This window comes from Primulina tabacum, chromosome 3 (genome assembly GCF_025594145.1).
Source record: "Primulina tabacum isolate GXHZ01 chromosome 3, ASM2559414v2, whole genome shotgun sequence".
In the NCBI taxonomy this organism is placed as follows: Eukaryota; Viridiplantae; Streptophyta; class Magnoliopsida; order Lamiales; family Gesneriaceae; genus Primulina; species Primulina tabacum.
In genome coordinates this window covers 5,269,244-5,289,183 of record NC_134552.1, presented here as the reverse complement: position 1 = coordinate 5,289,183, position 19,940 = coordinate 5,269,244, and the positions used below count along the sequence as shown (strand labels likewise).

Sequence of the window (19,940 nt, the reverse complement as noted above, 5' to 3'; positions counted from 1 at the left end):
TTCAGCAGTTCGTCCCTCGCTATATATACATCGTGTATATGTAGAATCATGTATTTACAATAATTTTATTGATTTTTGGATATAATCAGTTGATACATAAACGATCGAGAATTTATATTAAAAGAATTTTTTGACGTGATTCTTTAATAAAATTCTTTGTAATTAAATACAATGATTCTTTGAGTAAGATTACTTTAATTTGTCACTATTATATATTATTCATCATCTTATCTTTTAAATAAACGATGTTCAAGCATTTTAGACATCATAAAAAATAATTATAACACTAAAAATAGTTACATTTAATAAAAAAAAATCCTAATAATATATGATTTGGATTCGAATTTCATTAATAATAACATAATTTGTGCGACATTGCCTCTGTCTGAAATTTTTTAGAGGAAAGAGTATATTCTTCGATGGAACAAAAAACATGCTACAATTATTTGTCGTTTTAATTAAGCTAAGCCATCCATTTCCTAGTTTGATCCTTTAACCGCATAATTTTAAGATGAAAGCTACAAGTAAAGAATAGTAGAGGAGCCGATTCCATAGATATCATCGTTAAAAATCAAGTTCCCAACAATAAGACCAAATCAAACCTCAGCAACTTCACTAAAACAACAAGAGACAAGAACAGTAATGGACGATGACTCCAAGAAAATGCCCAAATATGGCATTATCTGCTGTTTTTCTCTAGAGGTTTATCGTAAACATTTTTATATCAGTAAGAAGTTTCTTAACCCAAATAAGAAGGTAAATCGAGAGATATGCACGAGTAGGTAGGGACCCGAAAGAAATGACAACAAACACCAAACTCCAGAGCTTACCTCACAATATTTCAGTGAGGAATATGCTTCACACGAGAATCGATCATGTGACTTCGATGAATATCAACACACGTCACCCCAAGCTTTACCAACTCGCCTTCTTTCTTTTTTCCTAATAAATACATTGATATACGAGCTCGAGCTCGGACAAACATGATCATACGATCGATTCACTGAATGAACTTTTGGTGTACCAAAGTTAATTTGGAAAGACACCACAAATTATGTCATAGATGACCATCATTCATAAGCAGATCACAAACTCGTGTCTCGAATAATGTAAGAGTAATGTTATTGCACTCACGCTACACATGGCGTCGTAGAATCTCATCTACTCTCTCAACGGCCGGATTTTAAGGGATAACGTACACTCATACAACATGAAAACTAGCTATATACGGGATCAAAAGCAGACCAAGAAATTTAGCGGAACAGAGAAACTAGATAAACTATAAGGGGTAAAAGTTCATGTTTTGATAAATATTATGCATGAAATTTGTTAAAAAAATATTGAGTATAGAAGCTCAACAAGTCAGACCCGTGGGCTGGATATTCCAAATTCTGAGGTCAGAATCACCGTCTCTGCGGCTGGGACATGGATCATTAACAAATAATATTTGGTAGTAAACTCGGTTTCAATGGCTGGAAGGTAGTACAAGAATACATATATTTGTCCCAACTCACAAATTCATTGTTTCCATCGCCCTTCCCGTCAGTATCCAAAAGTTGGTAGAGACAATTACAGCCAAAAACATAATAAGCCCAAAAAAACATGATCTTATATATAAGTACCCATGAATTAGGATACAAATAAACAGCTGAAAGAAGGAAAACATAGAAAAGACCAGGGCAAACAACTGAGGACGATTAAAAATGGCGCTGAAAATGATAAAAAGTGATCCATACCTTGGAAGGGATATCGTGAGCATGATGGATGGTGAAGTTTCTGACGTGATGCCTGTAAAACGTAGAAAAAGAGATGCAGTTGCTCTAGCACTTAGCTGTGACGACCAGCAGACACCAAATCAACAAGTTGATCCAACTTCTGCAGCAGCAACCGTGAAAAGAAGTTCAAGGTTTCGTGGGGTTAGCAGGCATAAATGGACAGGTAGATACGAAGCACACCTATGGGATAAACTTACATGGAATGTAACTCAGAAGAAAAAGGGGAAACAAGGTCTCTTACAATTAATTTATGAAATTTCTGTAGTCACTTTTCTTGAAATAAATGTTGGTGCCTGATATTGAATTCTTGCATCACTTTCATGGTCCATGCTTCGAATTGGAATTTGACAACGGGCAGTGTATCTTGGTGAGTAAAAATTTGACTGTATACGTCCACTCGTTGCAATTTGGATCGTAGTTTTGGTTTTTTCTATTATCTATTTGATTTAACACTGTCTCTGAGGTTTTCTTTTCTCAAATATGGCTTAGGTGCATATGATGACGAGGAAGCTGCAGCAAGGGCATATGATTTAGCAGCACTGAAATATTGGGGGACATCAACTTTAACCAATTTTCCGGTATTATTGTCAACAGTTTTAAACCCCTATAAGACTTAAGTCAAGTCCATACAATGCCGTGGATTCTTATTAAATCCAGATATAATTTCTGCAGATCTCTGATTATGAGAAGGAAATTGAAATCATGCAAACTCTAACAAAGGAAGAGTATCTTGCCTCACTGAGAAGGTACGATTTTTTTTTATATTTTAATGGAATAAATATTTTTAAGTTTTCTTATGGAAGTGAGAATTAACCCAAAATTCTTTACCACAGAAAAAGCAGTGGTTTTTCAAGAGGGATATCAAAGTATAGAGGAGTTGCCAGGTATATGTTATCCCAAATTATTTTAAAGTTCAGTCCTTCATTGAAGATTCTAAACTCGCACTTGAAAGTAACAGGCACCATCATAATGGAAGATGGGAAGCAAGGATAGGAAGAGTTTTTGGAAATAAGTACCTTTATCTAGGAACTTACAGTGAGTAGTCTGCAACACAATTGGCGTTTGTAGAACAGTGTAAACTGGTATGTTTTCTTCGATCTGAATGGTGCATCTGTTTATAGGTACTCAAGAAGAGGCAGCCCATGCTTATGACATTGCAGCAATAGAATACAGAGGGATAAACGCTGTCACGAACTTTGACTTGAGCACGTATATCAGATGGTTAAAGCCAGGAGCAAGAACTTCAGTTCCAGACAAGAAAACAACACCATGCCAAGATTCACCGATAATATTTTCCAATTTCCGAACAGGAGAGGAATCACTGTCTCCCTTTTTGAAAAGAAGAGCTTTTAGTGCAGATGACCTCACCAAGCAAGAAAGGTTGCCAACAAAGTGCCAGTTAGCCCATGCACCAAATCCTCTCCTACAGCTCTCAGTCTACTCCTCAGGTCTTCCGTTTTTAAAGAACTGGTTGAGAAGAACTTAAATATCGAGGAAGAAATTGATGGTGAGAGCATAAGAAACCAGAAAAGTGAGGATAGAAACCCTGAACTTGGTGAGATCTTGTATGATGGAATTGAAGATAGAGCATTTGTATTTTCTTCTAATGCAAACAACTTTCAGTCGCAAGGCCCACTCCGTTTCAACTACGACTGTGCAGACATGGTTCAGACATGGTTGGGAGCAACACAATAGGCATGGCCCCTGTCAGCTAAATAATAGATATCATCAAATGTAATTTCCTTGCAGGAGAGGAAATATAATTCTAGTTTTCCAGACTCGAGAGTCAAGATGCTGCCATGAATTCTTTCCTTTTCAAGCAAAGAACAGAAATAGTTTTTAGTAAGATACAGGTCGATTAATTTACTTTGTAAATGAGTTTTCCTCTGATTGTACAATACAAATTATTTCCACAAAAATAATTGAGCTATTAGCTATTCCAGATGCTACTCCGTAAACAATGAAATTCACTGGCAAATAATAATACCCAGAAACCTCAGACAAGCAGTAACCTGCATGTAGTTTGAATAGAGGGAGAATGGGAAACAAAATATTTCATTCCACTCAATCAAAAAGAGAGTTTATAAAGAATACATAAAAACATAAAAGAGAAAGACAATCTAATACTAAGAATACAAAATACAAAATACAAATAAAGATAGAAAAGATTAGATACTAATGAGATAAGATTAGTTTTTCAACACTCCCCTCAAGTTGGGTCATACAGGTCAATCATGCCTAGCTTGGAACACAATCTTCAAACGTTGGACGGAAGAGAGCCTTTTTCAGAATATTTGCCACTCTTCCTCGAGATCATCATTAAGAAATGCATTCTTTCGAGTTGATACAAGGGCCAGTCTGAGTTAGCTACAATTGATAAGAGAACTCGAACAATGTTTAGTCTGGCAACAAGGGCAAAAGTTTGTTGGTAGTCAATGACATATGACTATGTGTATCCCTTGGCTATAAGTCTGGCCTTTAGTCGTTTTATGCTTCCATCATACTTATGTTTGACTGTAAAAATCCATTTGCATCCAACATGTTCTTCCCGGATGGGAAATCAGTGATGTTCCATATATTGTTATTTTTCAGTGCCTTTATTTCTTCAAAGACAACATCTTTTCAATTTGGATCATTTACGGCCTCGTCAATAGTGGGAGGAATCTGGACCTGATCTAGACTGGAAAGAAATGTATGATATGCAGGTGAAAAATGCTCGAGTTAGACAAAGTTACCTATAGGATGTCGTGTACATGTTCAGACACCTTTCCTCAATGCAACCAGTCTGTCATCGAGATCAGTAGGGTCAATCACAGGTGCATCAGAATCAATTAAGTCTGGTGAGTTTGCACCTGAATTTTGCATCGGAGAGAGTTCATGAGCAGTTTGAGTTTGTGCAGGTACTTGTATATTCTCTTGATAAAGATTGTTCCTTCGAGAATAAGTATGAATTGGGTCATTGGGGTTTAGTCTCCTAGGGACATGAGTTAGATCTGGTGGCATAGCATCGAGTGTTGGTGGCTCTATATAAGGGATGGACAGTGGTGTGGATTCCCAAATTTGTGGTTCAATGATGGAAGACTCCCCCTTGAACCGAGGACTTGGTGTAGAAAGGCTCGGATTCAAAAAAAATTAACATGCATTGAAGTGTACTATTTTTTTGTGACGGGAGAAAAAAACATGTAGCATTTCTGATTAGGAGAATAGCCGAGGAAGATACATTTGACAGCACGTGGTTAAAGCTTCCCACGGTTATGAGAGTGAATGTGAACAAAGATGAGCAACCAAACACCTTGAGAGGGATGTAATGAATGAGATGAGAGGAAGGGTAGAACTTTAGGAAGGTTTGGATGGGGGTTTGAAAAGCCAATACGCGGGAGGGCATCCTATTGATAAGATAAGTGGTTGTTAGGATGACATCACCCTAGTGGTATCGGGGTACATTTGTGGTAAACAGTAAGGAACGGGCAACCTCAAGAAGGTGCCGATTTTTTCGCTCCGAGACCCCATTTTGTTGTGGAATGTCAACACTCAGAGCTTTGGTGAATTATGTCGTGTGTTTGTAGGTACCCCCAAAACAGAGTTGAAATAATCACAAGCCCTGTCAGTGTGTTAACACCCGAATATTAGTAGAAAATTGTGTTTGAACCATGGTATGGAAATGCTTGAAAATCTGGGTACTTTCTGATTTTTCTTTCATGAGGAAGGCCCATTGGTAGACTGGTGTGATCATCGACAGACAAGATAAACCAACAAGTTACCCCAAGCTTGGGTACGTTCGAGGCCCCCAAATATCGATGTGTATAAAAGAGAAAAGCATAGAAGGTATATAACAGTTTGGTGTGAAAAATGCACGAGTATGTTTAAAGAACTGACAAACATCACATTGAAAAGAATATAATTTTTATTATTAAATAATAAAGGAAACAACTTCTTAAGATACAACGAGTTTGGGTGACCTAAACGGTAGTGCCACAATAAAACATCCATGACATTATTTCGAAGTCAAGGCAGAAACGGAGTGAGACATGGAAGGATGGGCAAGAGACTTGGTCAATGAGGCATCCATCTTGAGAATGAATAGGCCCCTTGAAAGATCAGTACTGCCAATCGTCCTCCCAATCATCCTCCGCAATGCCAAATCCTGGAAAACATAAGAATTAACGGAGAACTAAGTCGTGGAGGCAAATTGATTGAGCTTGCTGACTGACAGCCGATTACAAGTAAGGTCTGGCACAAATAAAACCAAAGGAAGGCAAATATCTTTAGTCAATTGAACAGCACCAGAACCAGAACTGGTAACCCGAGAGAGGGTCCCATTTGCAATACACAGGGAATTGGGAACATGACAAGATCTAAAAAGACCGAAGGAAGGCAAATATCTTCGTTCTTCCCTTTGCCATAGATAAACATCATCACAGATTGAGACCACTGGAAAAAGTTTCTACCAGTATATCTGTGCATGTGATCGGTACAGATGGAAAGTCGGTAGCTGCAGGGAAAGGTTATGAAGTTTGGGGTTTAGGTGTGGCTGTCATACCATTTTTTGTCATTAAAAGCCCTGGCTAATTGATACCATGTAGTTTGAATAGAGGGAGAATGGGAAACAAAATGTTTCATTCCATTTACAAAAAATATATAAAAGCATAAAAGATAAGACAACCTAATCTTAAGAATTTAAAATACAAAATACAAATAAAGATAGACAAGATTAGATACTAATGAGATAAGATTAGTTTTTCAACACTGCTTACACCGATTAAGCCTCGTGGTATTTACGAATTGAACATCTGGAAGAATACCAATAGGAGCTATTTAAGTTCAGAAGGCCATAGATTACCATAAGGACATTGTAACATTAACCGCTGTAAACTTATAGAACATAAATGAGTAGGAAAGCCCTCAACAAAGAAATTATGCAAAATAGCCATTGCAACATAAATTGAACATACCCAAAACAATAATAAAACAAGTATAAAACTGCAATATTGTCGGCCACAAAACCCCCTGCAAACACCCACCCCAACCCCCGCAAAATAGCTACAGGAATCGGGAGCCACATCCTCTCTCCTGCCTCCTCCATTAGCTTCCACTTTCAGCCTTTAAGAAACAAGAAAAGATAAGGAAAAAACAATAAAAATAAAAATAGCTCCCAAAAACCTATCCTGGTGGAGAGACTAGAAAATTACAAGGTCCTAGTTTTGATTCTTATGATGGAAAAGTAGGACAATCTTCTTAAACCTTAAGCTTACCTTAGATCATAATGACTATCGATGTTTCTGTCTTTGAACAAGAAATCATTACAAGATTTCCCAAATTTGGCTATCTGCCAACTTGGGACATCAAATTTTGTTGTCCCAAATATTCAATTTGTGGCTTCTCAGACATCAAAATCCTCAATTTGGACAAGTAAAATTCCATTTTTTTCATTTACACTTGGAGATTTGCAGTGCAAGGAGATAATTGAACAAATTCTATCTCATATGTATATCAAACACAAATGGACTCAATGAATTCAAGAAAATCCGTGATGTGACATATTAAAATCTTGCACGACGAAAATACACACAAACTTATCTATAACAGATCATCATTCAAAGATAAACAAGTTCAACTGCACTTCTTTTGGAAAACAACATATGACTTTTGAGAATGTTGTACCCTACATAAGAAATACAAGCCTTTCAAGTATCCAATCATACACAGAATGACAATTTTAAAATTTTAAAACTGTTTCCTCTTGTTTTGGAACAATTTGTCTCGTTTGGCACAGACAAAAAATAATGCAAACAAAGCTCCAGCAGATACTGAAACAGAAGTCCATGGGAATGGTGGGTCCTTGAAACAGGTAAGTCGAGCTTCCAATTCTTGGGATGCATGATAAACAAGAGAGTGGATAGCGTATATATCGTGATCTGAGGACCTCTGATAATACAAACCCATTTCATAATCAAAATGTGACAATGCTGAAATCGCCTTGTCCAGCTTGTACCTGAACAAATTCCACCTCTGTAAAAATTCCGCATGACGATTCTGTTTCAGAAGCTTTCTGTCTCCACCATGCGCACTAATTGATTCAAGAACATTTATTGCACTCGTAATACTGTAATTCAATGATGTCAACAAAAAATTCCTTCTAGCAGCATCCTTCTGAACAAAGGACAACGAAGATATCTCTGAGAAAGGTCCAAACGGTGTTTGTCCAACACTCCATGTATAATCCACGAGAGAGGTATTATGCCTGGGGCTCCAGACCAGATGTGTAGGTGAGATTCCCCACATGCTCTGCAAAATAGAACCTACAATTGGTCTTTCAAGTTCCCGCGTCCTAGTAAACATGTGATGCCCGTTGCAATTATAATCACTCACAGTATGTGTACTCTTCGTCCTGACGGCAATAACCATATCCTTAAAAGCCACAGACTGGTGATACCGATCAAGTAACAACATTGTGTTTACTTCAAGATCAAAGACATAAACGGGAAGAACCCTGCCAAGGTCCTCCTCAGGTAACCTTGCCACCCTTCTAAACTCATCAACTGATTCTGATACTGTTCGATGCAGACGTTTTGAATCCAGATACTCGCTCACAATTAAAGTATAGTTGTCAAACAGGTACCTAGATGTGTAAGAAGTTGTCGCCCTCGCAATTGCAAATGAACAAATTGCACACTCGGATAACTTCACCTCATATTTCCTAAAACTCAAAGACTGCTCCCCTAGCAACAGCCCATTGTCATTAACCTCATCCATGAAAATCCTCTCGATGGACTTCCAATCCAAACCTAAGCTACTATCATCAGTATGAGAACCATGTACGTGTACAAACTCAACCACTAATGTACTTTCAAAAGGAACGGGAATCCTCAAAGAGGGAACAAGGAGAACCTGATAAGCACTCCAAACCAATGAAGCCAAGTCAGAGAGCAGACTCTTTTGCGATTTAGGACGACCATGGAGTGTCGCGAAGGGGTGAAACTCACCTTTAGGCAAAACCCCATCACCTGACAAAGCTGGGCCATAATCCACCGGCCCTGCTCCCAAATCGATCCACAAGTACCTATCTTTTCCAGTCCAAATTGATCCCAAGCATTTGGTCATCGCTGGAGATGGATCACCTGGGGTGTAACTGTACGCATAGTGCTTGGATTGTGAACCCAGATGAATGATGTAGATGTGGATTGAGTTAATGGGCCTCTCCTTTTCGAAGTCTTGCTTGATAATATTATCAATTACAGAGTATGGCACTGAAGACAGCTGGGATCGGAGGGACGAGGGAGCCGAAGAAAGGTGGGAATCGAGAGCGGCGGACAAGGAGTTGGAAAGAGAGGAAGAAGATAGGAAAACTTCATGGTGAAGCGAATGGGAAATCGAGAAGTGATGGCTGGCGGCGTCGGAGGAGAATGGAGTTATCACGTGAAAGAGATCGGAGGAGAGGGTAGCAGAGATGAAGGCCGAGAGGGTGGAAGGGGCGGATTCATAGAATGTGGGGCCCACTAAGTGGACAGTTAAGGGCACGGAGAGCTGCAGAGAAAGAAGGGAGGAGGTGGTGGCCGGATGAAAGGCGTGAGAGAGGGATTTTTTGAGGGAGGAAGGGAGGAGTAGGAAGGAATCGTTGGTGGCTTGTGGATCTTTGGTGGACTGTTGGGTGAGGAACGAGTCTAGGCCTGAGATCGACGCAGCGGAGGCGGCGAGGCAGAGTTGGTGGAGAAGAAGGAAAGGGAGAAGCACGGCCGCGGGGAGCATCTTGCGGCGGCGAAGAGGTTTTGGGCTCGTGGTGGGGACGAGTTGACGGAAATGGAGTGGGAACGGTGCCCGAGGGATGACTCAAAATCGTGGTTGCGATACTAGAATTTCAAATTACATATCGTAAGTCACGTAGTCTATTACCATTCAATTTTGCTTGGGTGATATTTTCCATTTTTTTACATTCGTTAGTTAATTATAATCATATATAATTATGTTTTTACAGTCAATTTTATATTAAAATTGTATAATTAAATAATTGATATTATTATTAAATTTTGTATAATTATAAGATTTCGACGAAAGATATATTACTAAAAATATCATATATAAAACACAAAAATTGAAATTGATTTTTTTTTATATAGACAAATAATGTCACGACCATCACGGATAATAAAATTTCTTATATAAAAAGCAAGAAGAAAAAAATTAAACTACACGCTCCCTTGCGTCCCAACTACTTGTTTACACATAGTCGGACTTGAGGTGAGACTTAAGATGTGTAAATCTCGGGTCCAATTTTGAGAATGGTCAAAAAAAATATTTATTATTGATTGATAAAATGATAAGATTTGTGAATACATATTTCAAACTCCTTGTCAAAGCCATGAAGCCATGCGTCTTCGACCAACCAGGACACCGAGTCACCGACGGTTCCTTTTCTTTACCTTTCTCCTCCCTTACCTTTGTTGGATTAAATGAGCCTACCAATCTTCCTTATTTTAAGGATGTGTCAAGCGTGTCAGTGCAAAAGCATTAGGTCTTTTCTTCCACCATAGAAAGATGAATGGGGTATAGCCGTATAGGGACCGGCCCAAACCTTTATTCTCGCCGTGAGCTTTTTCTACGCTTTCAAAACTGGGCTTCACGACTTATCTTATAAGATAAGGTCGCTATTGAAATCTTTTTTTTATGTCGTCTAATCTAATAAAGTAGGAGAACGAATAACATTCTATGGATGATCAACGTCTTCTTCTACAGCAAACAATCTTTCTCCATCTATACTGCTTCTTCTCCACACTTCTTTTTCTATGTGCATGTTCCACATGTGCTTCTCCTTATAACGGAATTCCCGTTAATGGTAGTTTTCAATCTCCTGGAAGGTATAATTCGAAGTCCCATAGAAAGACAAAAGAATATATTGTGTAATTCGAAGCTTGAATTTAGTGAACAAACAAGATTTTTTCACAAATGAACACTCAGTACCTTCCAGTTCCACCAGTGCAAAGTATGGAGTACTCTGAGGGTGTGGCTTCAAACAAATGTATTTTGTTTGCCGGGCAATGATGAAAATTCTACGCATTGTTCTTAAATCAATTGCAATGACAGATGAACTACAAGCCAATATAAGTAATGACTCGTGGCATTTCAAGCCCACTAGTGCATCAGTCACTGCTGAAGTCATCCCCACACAACACGTAGCTCGAATAAATGCTGTTGCTGTTGTAGTGTCTCGAACCCTGACATATCAAAACCTGATACAATCAGGCCAAAAAAAAAAAAAAAACTCTGCATCAGGAAAGGGAAATGACAGCGCTCAATACCATCACCACACCCAATTCAATAGAGATTAAATAAAATAACAAAGAAAGAATTAAAGAAAAGCAAAATAAGCATCACAAAAGAAAATAAAGCACTAAAATGATAATAACCAAATTACTCCAACCATATTCCAAGTACATGATTCCCACACAAAAAGAACCGAAATATTCACCTTGCCATTTTTTGACAACTTGACAAGCATAGATGTTTTGTACCTGGAAGAAGACAGTGAATTAATGCAACCATAGCCAAATTCCAAGGATTGGTTGACAATAAACATGAAGAGGTAATGCATCCGGGAAAGAGTGTTCTCCAACACAACTGTAAGGAAAAAAACTACTCGGTGACCAGGTCCTAAAACAATCGAAGTTAGTCTATCTACCCCATTTGAACCCGTTTAAATGCCAATTTGCAACAAAATAAAGTAACCTTGCTAATTTTTTTAAACATTAATTGGAAAACTCAAATCAATGATTGATTCATACATTCACAAAATCGATAGCAAACATACCCAGCGACTGACGTCAGTGAACACAGCCTTCTCATGTCTTTCTCATGTCCATATAGAGTAGCCATCAATGCATGTTGCCCACGTTTTCCAGTGGAGTTGATGGACCAAAGGCGGACAGTAAGTGAAAATATTTGTCCATTATCGTTACTCTAAGAATTTATCTGACAGGATGGATTGCATGGCTAGTGTGTCCTTTGAAGCATCAGCACCAGCCCAGCCCTGGCAATCAATAGCAAACAAAGGTATCATCAAGTTAAAATTTAGCAATAATATGTTGAACGCATACTCCATTAACAACATGAAAACATCAATGAAAACCGGTGGACAATTATGAAACCCATGATAGAAGGTTGACACTACATTTTTAGTTGCATAGGATACAGTTTACATTCCTTTCACAATAGAGAAATATAATGGTCACTACTTGATGTAATTAAAGTATTGTCCCAACTTTCTGACTCATTTTGATACAGAGAAGTCTCATTGACTGGAAACAATCTGCGTGTAACATGATTTTATCAATTTTGACCAATAGGTCATGTGTGTGTGGTAAGCTTTGGAAAAGAATTATCAAGTAAGGAAGAATAAAGAACAGAATGAGAAGATTTTATTCATTTTTGTTGCCAACAGTTTTGACGGTTAGACTTTTATATAAGAATATCACACTTGTATATAGAGCTAGGTGTGAGAAGCAATCAATGAGATAATTCATTCTGTAAATCTCTTCTTGAAAATTCATAGTGGAATCCTATTGTTTCTGGCTGCCGTGGCTGTAGGTTGCAAAACCGTACCACATAAATTCTTGAGTCCTTTGCCAAGATCCTATGAATATTTTGTCTGACACCATGCTTTATGGAAAAGAATCACTAACCATTGCAGAGGTATAATCGACTGTCAATCCAGGAATTACAGAAAAAAAAATGAAACAAATGAGGATATGCATTGAGAAGGTTTAATGGCCCGAGGAAGATCTATCACGAGGGAATCGAAATTCTCATGAAAGAGATCACGGTCCAAGTCTAGAGGAAGAAGTTTTTTGTATGCCATGAAGAAAGACATTATAAGCGTGCCTGCCCTGAAAAAAAAAAAAGAAGAAATATGCAGAGAAAGGCATGGAAAATAGTGATGCATCAGTTGCGAGTGATGGCTACAACTCAGCAGATGTTCCTGTTGTTGCTGATATGTTGATTTTTACGTGTTTTATTGTGACATTTTGAGTCTCATTCTTGTATTTTTTTTTGTTTATGTTTTTTTTATAGTTTTCTTCATTTTATATCATGTGTGTTAGTTGTATCTCACATATGTGAGTTGATTTATATGTACTTTGATCAAGAAAAGGGGAATTAAGAGCCTAAATTCGATATAGGTGTGCGGTGTGCCGGGGCTGATGAACTTGACTGCTCCAGCTCACATGAGAATATAAGTAAGAAGTTCGTGCATGGTGTGTTGGAGCTGATGAACTTGACCGCACTAGAGTGCCCGAGTAACAAAGAAAAACTAAAATTCGAGCGCGACGCTCTGGGCAGATGAACTTGGCCGCCCCAACACGACCCAATATGGAAATAATTTAGCTCGATTTGTTACCTACATAGAAAGCTTAACATTCGAGTTTTAGGTCATTCATTCATCACTTTTGAAAGACTTATCATCTTGGCGAGCGGCTGCACGCAAGATGAACTATCCGGAGTCGAGGAACCGAGAACGAGGTGAATATTTATTGCAACGACTCCTATTTCTTGTTCTTCTTTTTATATCTTTAATTAAGAAACATTGTTTAATTATGATTTTGATCATTTCATGATGGCGTTTAGCAGTTAAACACTTTTATTTGTTGAGATTATGGGATCCTACTTGGAGACGTTTTATTTAATTAAACATTCGACTTTTGGTTCATACTTATTGTTGGAGACGTTTTATTTAATTAAACATTCGACTTTTGGTTCATACTTATTGTGTTATTGTTTTTTTTTATTATTATTGAAATTTAATTAATTTTGATAATATTTTATATTGCGAGTGATTTCAGAATAATATTTTGTAATAAAAACTAGCAATAATGAGAATTATATAATGATAAATTTAAAATAAAATTTTTTTATAAGTTGACAGAAAATTTTATTTTAGCTTCAAATCTATGTAATTTATTTAGACCAAATTAAAATTAAATTAGTTTGGTTGATTTAAAAACCGATCCAAATTTTGAATTGTTAACACAAATGAAACAATTGATTTTGTTTGGTTATTTTTATTTGGTTTAATTTCTAATCACACGTAATAGAGTCCAGGGTGTGAATACTGGAACAATACTATTTTTTAAATTTGATTATTCTTAAAAACAATCCAAATCAAATTAGATCCAAATCATGCTATTTGGTATCGGTTCGAATTATTTGAACCCAATTGGTCCGAATCAGACCGGAATTACTGATGCTATCAAATTCCGGGTCTCTTGGCTTCTCTCCAATTCTCAGCCCCAACGCGGCAACGCCACGCCTCTAAGATCCTGCAACTCGCTTCAGATCTGTTGCAAAATGTACGGATTCGAAGCGCTGACCTTCAACATCCACGGCGGTTACCTGGAGGCGATCGTGCGAGGATATCGCTCGGGGCTTCTCACGGCGGCAGATTACAACAATTTGTGCCAGTGCGAAAGTCTGGACGACATTAAGATGCATCTCTCTGCCACAGAGTATGGACCATACCTCCAAAACGGTTAGTATTTTTTCCATTAACCATATCTATTACTAGGTTTGAACTTGAGAATTACATTTGTTCTTCTGAGCTGTTGGTAACTTGTGTGCAATCCATGGATCAATGGTGTATACGTTCGTATTGGGAATAATCTCGTCGATCATCAGAATTTTTAAAAAAATTCTGATGGAAATTAGACCGAAATACTGAATTTCTTGTGCTTGGGCGCTAGGTAAAATCTAATTCTAACTATATATATAGATTGTTTTTGGTAAAAACCTGACTATAATTAGATACTTTACGAAGTGGATATTTGTTGGTTTCTTGATGAAGTATTACTAGGGTCATCGTTCCATGGTTCTTTTAGTTGCAAGCATGATAATTTTTGCTGTTTATTGAATTGTAGAGCCCTCTCCATTACATACGACAACAATTGTGGAAAAATGCACCCTCAAACTGATTGATGAGTATAAGCACATGCTGTGCCAAGCCACAGAGCCTCTGTCAACTTTCTTGGAATATATCACGTATGTAGATTTGAATAATGAACTGTCCATTGGTTTATTTGCATTCAATTATCTATAGAACTTGCTCACGTCCATCATGCAAATATTTTCCATACGTATTTAACGGAGAACTACCAAGTAAGAGCATTTATTCATGGAAAAACAAATATTCTTGTGGTTGAAATATAAGGCAATCAAGTTTTTCTTGATAGTCATTGATTCTTTTCATACTTGTTAGAAGGAAACTCTCTTGTACTTGGTGGGAACATCTACTTTTATGCTGCAAATAGCATTATTTCTAGGCCCACATAGACAAAGATTATGCTGCAAGTACCATTATTTCTAGGTCCACATAGACAAAGAGTCGATGAAATTTGAATGGTGTAAAATAATATAGATTGCTACCGTATTATCCTGTTAAAAACACTTAGGTTGCATTTGGATTCAAATCTATAATAGCAAATACTTTGGTTTGATTGGGTAAATATACTTGACAGTGAATTTCAAATCTACAACTAGTTAGTTTTTTAGACATTGTTGTGAATTTCAAATTCATCAAAATACTGAGTAATCATAATCTCATATCCTTCTTTCAAATAATCCAAACTCAAACTTATAGTTTACCAAACTAAATTCAAATACTCCTGTGTAGCATCGAAGAGCATGTTATCTTCTTATTGTGCTGGCAACAGCTGATAATTATAGCATGAATTATTGGTTCCAAGTTTTTGGTTGAAGATGAAGAAAAACAATTGTTCTATATTATTTTCTTGTGTGTGAGTGCAATAATCATAGCAGATAAAAGATTACAGATTTAATTAACTATGAAATAATCTGCCGCACAAAAATATGTTACTGCCTGACTAAAAACTCTGAAACACTGATATTCAAAAAATAAAATAAAATTCCAACTACTTTCTACATATTTGATGACCCAGTTCAAGTTGGTATATAGATATCATTCATGCCCGACTTGTTGACTAGGTGTTCAAAGTTTGCCTTATATTCTTGTGGTGACTGGTGAGGATGTCAGCAGTAGTAAGGTTGGACGAGTGGCATACAAATAAATCCATCAATAGTCTCTTTTATGAAATGTCTATTAATCTCAACATATTTTGTATGATCGTGTTGTATTGGTTTTTGAACAATGCAAGTGCAACCTTCTTGTTGTGAAACAGCTTCATTGTCATGTGAATTGTTATCTCAGCTCCTCCAATAGCCTTTTTTACCATAGCATTTCACATATTCCATGAGCCATTGATCGATATTCAGCTTCAACACTACTTCTTGCAAATACATTTCTTTTGTTGCTTTTCTCTTCCATCAAGTTTGAATTTAGTGTGCAACTAGTCATCGCTGTTATTGTCATGAAAAATTATCAGGAGCATGAGGCTCTAGTATCATGTTAGTTTGAGAAGAAAAATAAATGTTCTGCGTTATTTCTTAGGTGGCAGCACAACAATTTATAGAGAAATAATATTTTCTACAGATTTTGCAATAATTACGAGACTATCTGCTGCGTGAAATAGGTAACAACTAACTACATAATCCTAATTATTCTTCAAAAAAATAAAATCCTAACTACTTTCTACATATCTCGTCATTTTTAAATGTGACTTGTGTCTCTTTTCTTTTCATAGAGTTATGGTCCTTTAGAATCTTTAAACTAAAAATTTTGGGCCAGTGTTGTTCCATGACAACTGTGTAGCTTGGGCTGAGCACAGGAGATAGTCTGCTTGTTTATCTTGACATCTGTTTTCTTTTCTTTTTTTTACTGATGGAGTTCATGTTTGCATTTCTTGTAGAGAACTTTGAAACTAGTTACTTTTTCTTATTCTCATTTAATTCTGATTATTGACCTGGGACCTTGCTTGTACTTTAGATATGGTCACATGATTGACAATGTTGTCCTAATCGTCACTGGAACTTTGCACGAGAGGGATGTTCATGAATTGTTGGAGAAATGCCATCCTTTGGGAATGTTTGACAGGTGATGTATTTTAATTGGACACTTAATATTGTAAATAAACTGATGGCTCGTTAAGAATTTTCCGTTAAATTTCCTCAGCATTGCTACCCTGGCTGTTGCGCAGAATATGAGGGAGCTTTACAGATTGGTGCTTGTCGACACTCCCCTTGCACCTTACTTCTCTGAATGCATCACTTCAGAGGTACTGATTTTATATTGTTCTTTATTTTAGTTTAATAGTTTGAGGATTGTCCTGTTTGTTTAGCTATTTATTTTCACATATCCTTGGACATTAGAATCATCAAACTTATGCTACCCAATGTTTTCTTTTGTGTACCTATACTTTCCTCGTGCTGTTGACTTGAAGATATGCTATCTAAAGCATTAGCAAAATGACTCAATTACCCTATAATTTGTGCATGTGAGACTAAATGTTCCAAAGAACTGTTATTATTCCAAATAGTTCAAGAGGAGTTAAAAGAGTGTACTCTGAGTAGGTGATTACCTTTGCGGCTTTGCCAAAGTGTTTGTCTATGATTGGTTGTTTCTTGTAACACCAAGTGAAAACTGGTGCTACAAAATGGTAGTTTTCAATATTTGTGTATGTTTCTCTCTTATTTTGGTAATCTTACAGGATTTGGATGACATGAACATTGAAATTATGAGGAATACACTTTACAAGGCATACCTTGAGGATTTCAACAGATTTTGCCAGGTAATGTGGTATTCTCATATCCTTGTACTTCTATAAATTGAATTATTCTCTTTGTGTTCTACCCTGATTTTAGAAACTGCAAATAGAAACTTGGTGGTGCCACTTCAGAAATTATGTCTGACCTCCTGGCATTTGAGGCTGATAGAAGAGCAGTCAATATCACAATAAACAGGTTCTCATGCAGTCTGTTATTTTGAAATTTTCTGATAAAGAATGTTTGATAAGACCAGTTTCTAACCCGTCTTACTTTTTTCCATTTTCAGCATTGGCACTGAGCTTACTAGAGATGATCGTAGGAAATTATATTCTAACTTCGGATTGCTGTAAGGGCTGTCACCTTTTCTCACTAAATCTCATATCAGAAATGCTTATTCTAGTTCATTTTCCTGTCACTGATAATTACATAATTGTTGGATAGATACCCTTATGGTCATGAGGAACTTGCTGTATGTGAAGACATTGATCAGGTAGTTCACAGTTTCAGTTTATATTTTCTTATTGTTCATAAATTTTGTTTCTCTTGTTGAATTTTATGCAAGACGAATTCACTAGCGTGGTCTCAGAGGTGATATATTCTGATATATGCAAACCAAGAGATGAATGTGCAAGTAGGCTCAAATCAGGAGTTAACGAGGTGTTATAGTTTTTATTTTTCTTTTTAGGGAGTGGTTGTCATGGTCGTGTGTGTGATCTTTTAAAGATTCACCCACTAGAAATCCAAAATCAAGATTAAATAAGGGAAATTCAAGTCTAATCTATTGTATATATATTGGATTTTTTGGAATAATGATAATAAGCAGAAAATTTCCTCAAAAATATCATTATTGAGTTGAGATCTGAGGTTCTCACCCAATGAGTTTCAAAACCAGGAGATCGAGAGGTTCTCACTTAATGATCAGTTCATAAATCGTCCCATGGCGAAACCCATGACTCGGGACAATAGCAGTGGTAGTCATTTTGTTGATATACTTTCCTTCCTCGGCTGGGAATTGGGATTTGGGGAAGCTGAAGGTTTACTTCATTTGTCATTAGTTGGTGACCGCGACCCACTAATATTCTTATGAAATGTGTTTGCAAACTTATCTTTTCTAGTAATCTGGTTTACTGCATTACACATTATAATCAAGTGCATAGGGAGATGATTGGAAATTACAGTTTTACTGGGACATGCAATTTGTTCAGTTGATGTGGATTTAGTTTCTGCTATTCTGAGTGGCATCTGTGTATTCAAACTTTGGTTCCTCCTTTCCTTTGTCTATGACATGATATCACAAGAATCCTACTGTGTTACAAAAGAGTTATTTTGTTCAACTTTCTAGGTTCGGGCTGCCATGGAAAAGTATCCTCCGTATCAATCCATATTCGCAAAGTTATCCTATGGAGAGAGCCAGATGCTCGACAAGGCCTTTTATGAAGAGGAAGTAAAACGACTCTGTTTATCATTTGAGCAGCAGGTTTGCTTCTAACAATTTGTTTATCTGAGTTGTGGATTCCATTTTCCGGTCTCTGTCTTTGCACGTAATAAGAGTGCCATTTACTCCTCTTTTTTCCACATCTTGATCCAAAATTCGACTAACCTGTAACGTTGCAGTTCCATTACGGTGTATTTTTTGCATACATGAGACTGAAAGAACAAGAGATCAGGAACTTGATGTGGATATCTGAATGCGTTGCACAAAACCAGAAGTCCAGAGTGCACGACAGCGTCGTATTTATATTTTAGTAATGTCTCAGGTCGCTGGTTTATCCAGACTTGTTCTGCCATTTTTTCTTTGTGTACATTCTCTTGTTTATTTTCGGGTGCGCTTGTTATGTGCTGGTTTACCAGGTTTGCGGTTTGTTCTATTGTTCAACTTCATTAATAAGTCTGTATGATTGATCAAATATGCGGGGTGTGGGGAAATAATGTTCTAAAGCTATTGATTGTGGATGTTAATAATTTGATGTACACCAAATATTCCTGCTTTATATATTGATTTAATTTTGGAAAAAAAAATAACTATAAAAATTCACCCGTAACATGGAAATTGGGAAATTATGTTAGTAGAGAGGAACTTTAAATGCAAAACAAAGATTCACAAATTGTGGCGTCTTTTAAACAGAGATGTTAGAACGAGTAACTGGGTTGAATTGGTCACTTGATACAAGGCAGACAGCACGGGCTGCCTTGGCGGCCTTGCCGATTCCACAGCCTGTCTTGTTTATTTTGGCGGTCGAGAGATTGATAACCTATCTATCTATCTTTCTTCTTCTTTTTTTTCCTTTTTTTTTTCTAAACTTGGAGAATCCTCTATTTTCCAGCTAGTTTTTGGGACGAAATTAGGTACAAATTCATGATCTTAACATGGTATCAGACTCCAGACTTATCGTTATATGTTGAATTGTTCTTATGATCCACCCGCTAATGAATTGCATATATGAAATTAGATCATCTCCTGAGCTAATTTTTTTGAATTGAATTAGCTTCAAATTCATGATGTTA

The 19,940-nt window shown here is 36.9% G+C and overlaps 3 protein-coding genes and 1 long non-coding RNA gene across 4 annotated transcripts; 2 read left to right on the top strand and 2 right to left on the bottom strand.

Annotated features, from left to right (window-relative positions):
* Nucleotides 1-269: 269 nt before the first annotated feature.
* On the bottom strand, nt 270-2,909 carry LOC142539551 (uncharacterized). Its single transcript, XR_012818937.1, has 3 exons — nt 2,792-2,909; nt 1,737-1,875; nt 270-942 (listed from the first exon to the last, which is right to left on the bottom strand). It is a non-coding gene; the product is annotated as an uncharacterized LOC142539551 (long non-coding RNA).
* LOC142539550 (AP2-like ethylene-responsive transcription factor At1g16060) lies at nt 955-7,185 on the top strand. The gene is made up of 7 exons (XM_075645090.1): nt 955-2,007; nt 2,134-2,142; nt 2,265-2,353; nt 2,448-2,521; nt 2,609-2,659; nt 2,734-2,810; nt 2,897-7,185. Exons 1-7 carry the CDS (start codon nt 1,704-1,706, stop codon nt 3,259-3,261), a joined length of 969 nt encoding a protein of 322 aa, XP_075501205.1. The 5' UTR covers nt 955-1,703; the 3' UTR covers nt 3,262-7,185.
* Nucleotides 7,186-7,289: 104 nt separating this feature from the next.
* LOC142539546 (uncharacterized) lies at nt 7,290-9,632 on the bottom strand. Its single transcript, XM_075645087.1, has one exon. The coding sequence runs from the start codon at nt 9,519-9,521 to the stop codon at nt 7,500-7,502; it is 2,022 nt and encodes a 673-aa protein (XP_075501202.1). The 5' UTR covers nt 9,522-9,632; the 3' UTR covers nt 7,290-7,499.
* A 4,378-nt stretch (nt 9,633-14,010) lies between these two features.
* On the top strand, nt 14,011-19,426 carry LOC142539545 (V-type proton ATPase subunit d2). Its single transcript, XM_075645086.1, has 10 exons — nt 14,011-14,289; nt 14,675-14,795; nt 16,657-16,764; nt 16,843-16,945; nt 17,378-17,458; nt 17,545-17,630; nt 17,722-17,781; nt 17,877-17,925; nt 18,778-18,912; nt 19,050-19,426. Exons 1-10 carry the CDS (start codon nt 14,109-14,111, stop codon nt 19,179-19,181), a joined length of 1,056 nt encoding a protein of 351 aa, XP_075501201.1. The 5' UTR covers nt 14,011-14,108; the 3' UTR covers nt 19,182-19,426.
* Nucleotides 19,427-19,940: the final 514 nt, after the last annotated feature.

Coding starts and splice junctions, on each gene's coding strand:
- LOC142539546 (XM_075645087.1), bottom strand. CDS start 9,521: ATGCTCCCCGCGGCCGTGCTTCTCCCTTTCCTTCTTCTCCACCAACTC.
- LOC142539545 (XM_075645086.1), top strand. CDS start 14,109: ATGTACGGATTCGAAGCGCTGACCTTCAACATCCACGGCGGTTACCTG. Junction 17,782..17,876: donor TATTCTAACTTCGGATTGCT/GTAAGGGCTGTC, acceptor ATTGTTGGATAG/ATACCCTTATGGTCATGAGG. Junction 17,926..18,777: donor TATGTGAAGACATTGATCAG/GTAGTTCACAGT, acceptor TCAACTTTCTAG/GTTCGGGCTGCCATGGAAAA.
- LOC142539550 (XM_075645090.1), top strand. CDS start 1,704: ATGGCGCTGAAAATGATAAAAAGTGATCCATACCTTGGAAGGGATATC. Junction 2,354..2,447: donor CAACTTTAACCAATTTTCCG/GTATTATTGTCA, acceptor TAATTTCTGCAG/ATCTCTGATTATGAGAAGGA. Junction 2,660..2,733: donor AAGTATAGAGGAGTTGCCAG/GTATATGTTATC, acceptor TGAAAGTAACAG/GCACCATCATAATGGAAGAT.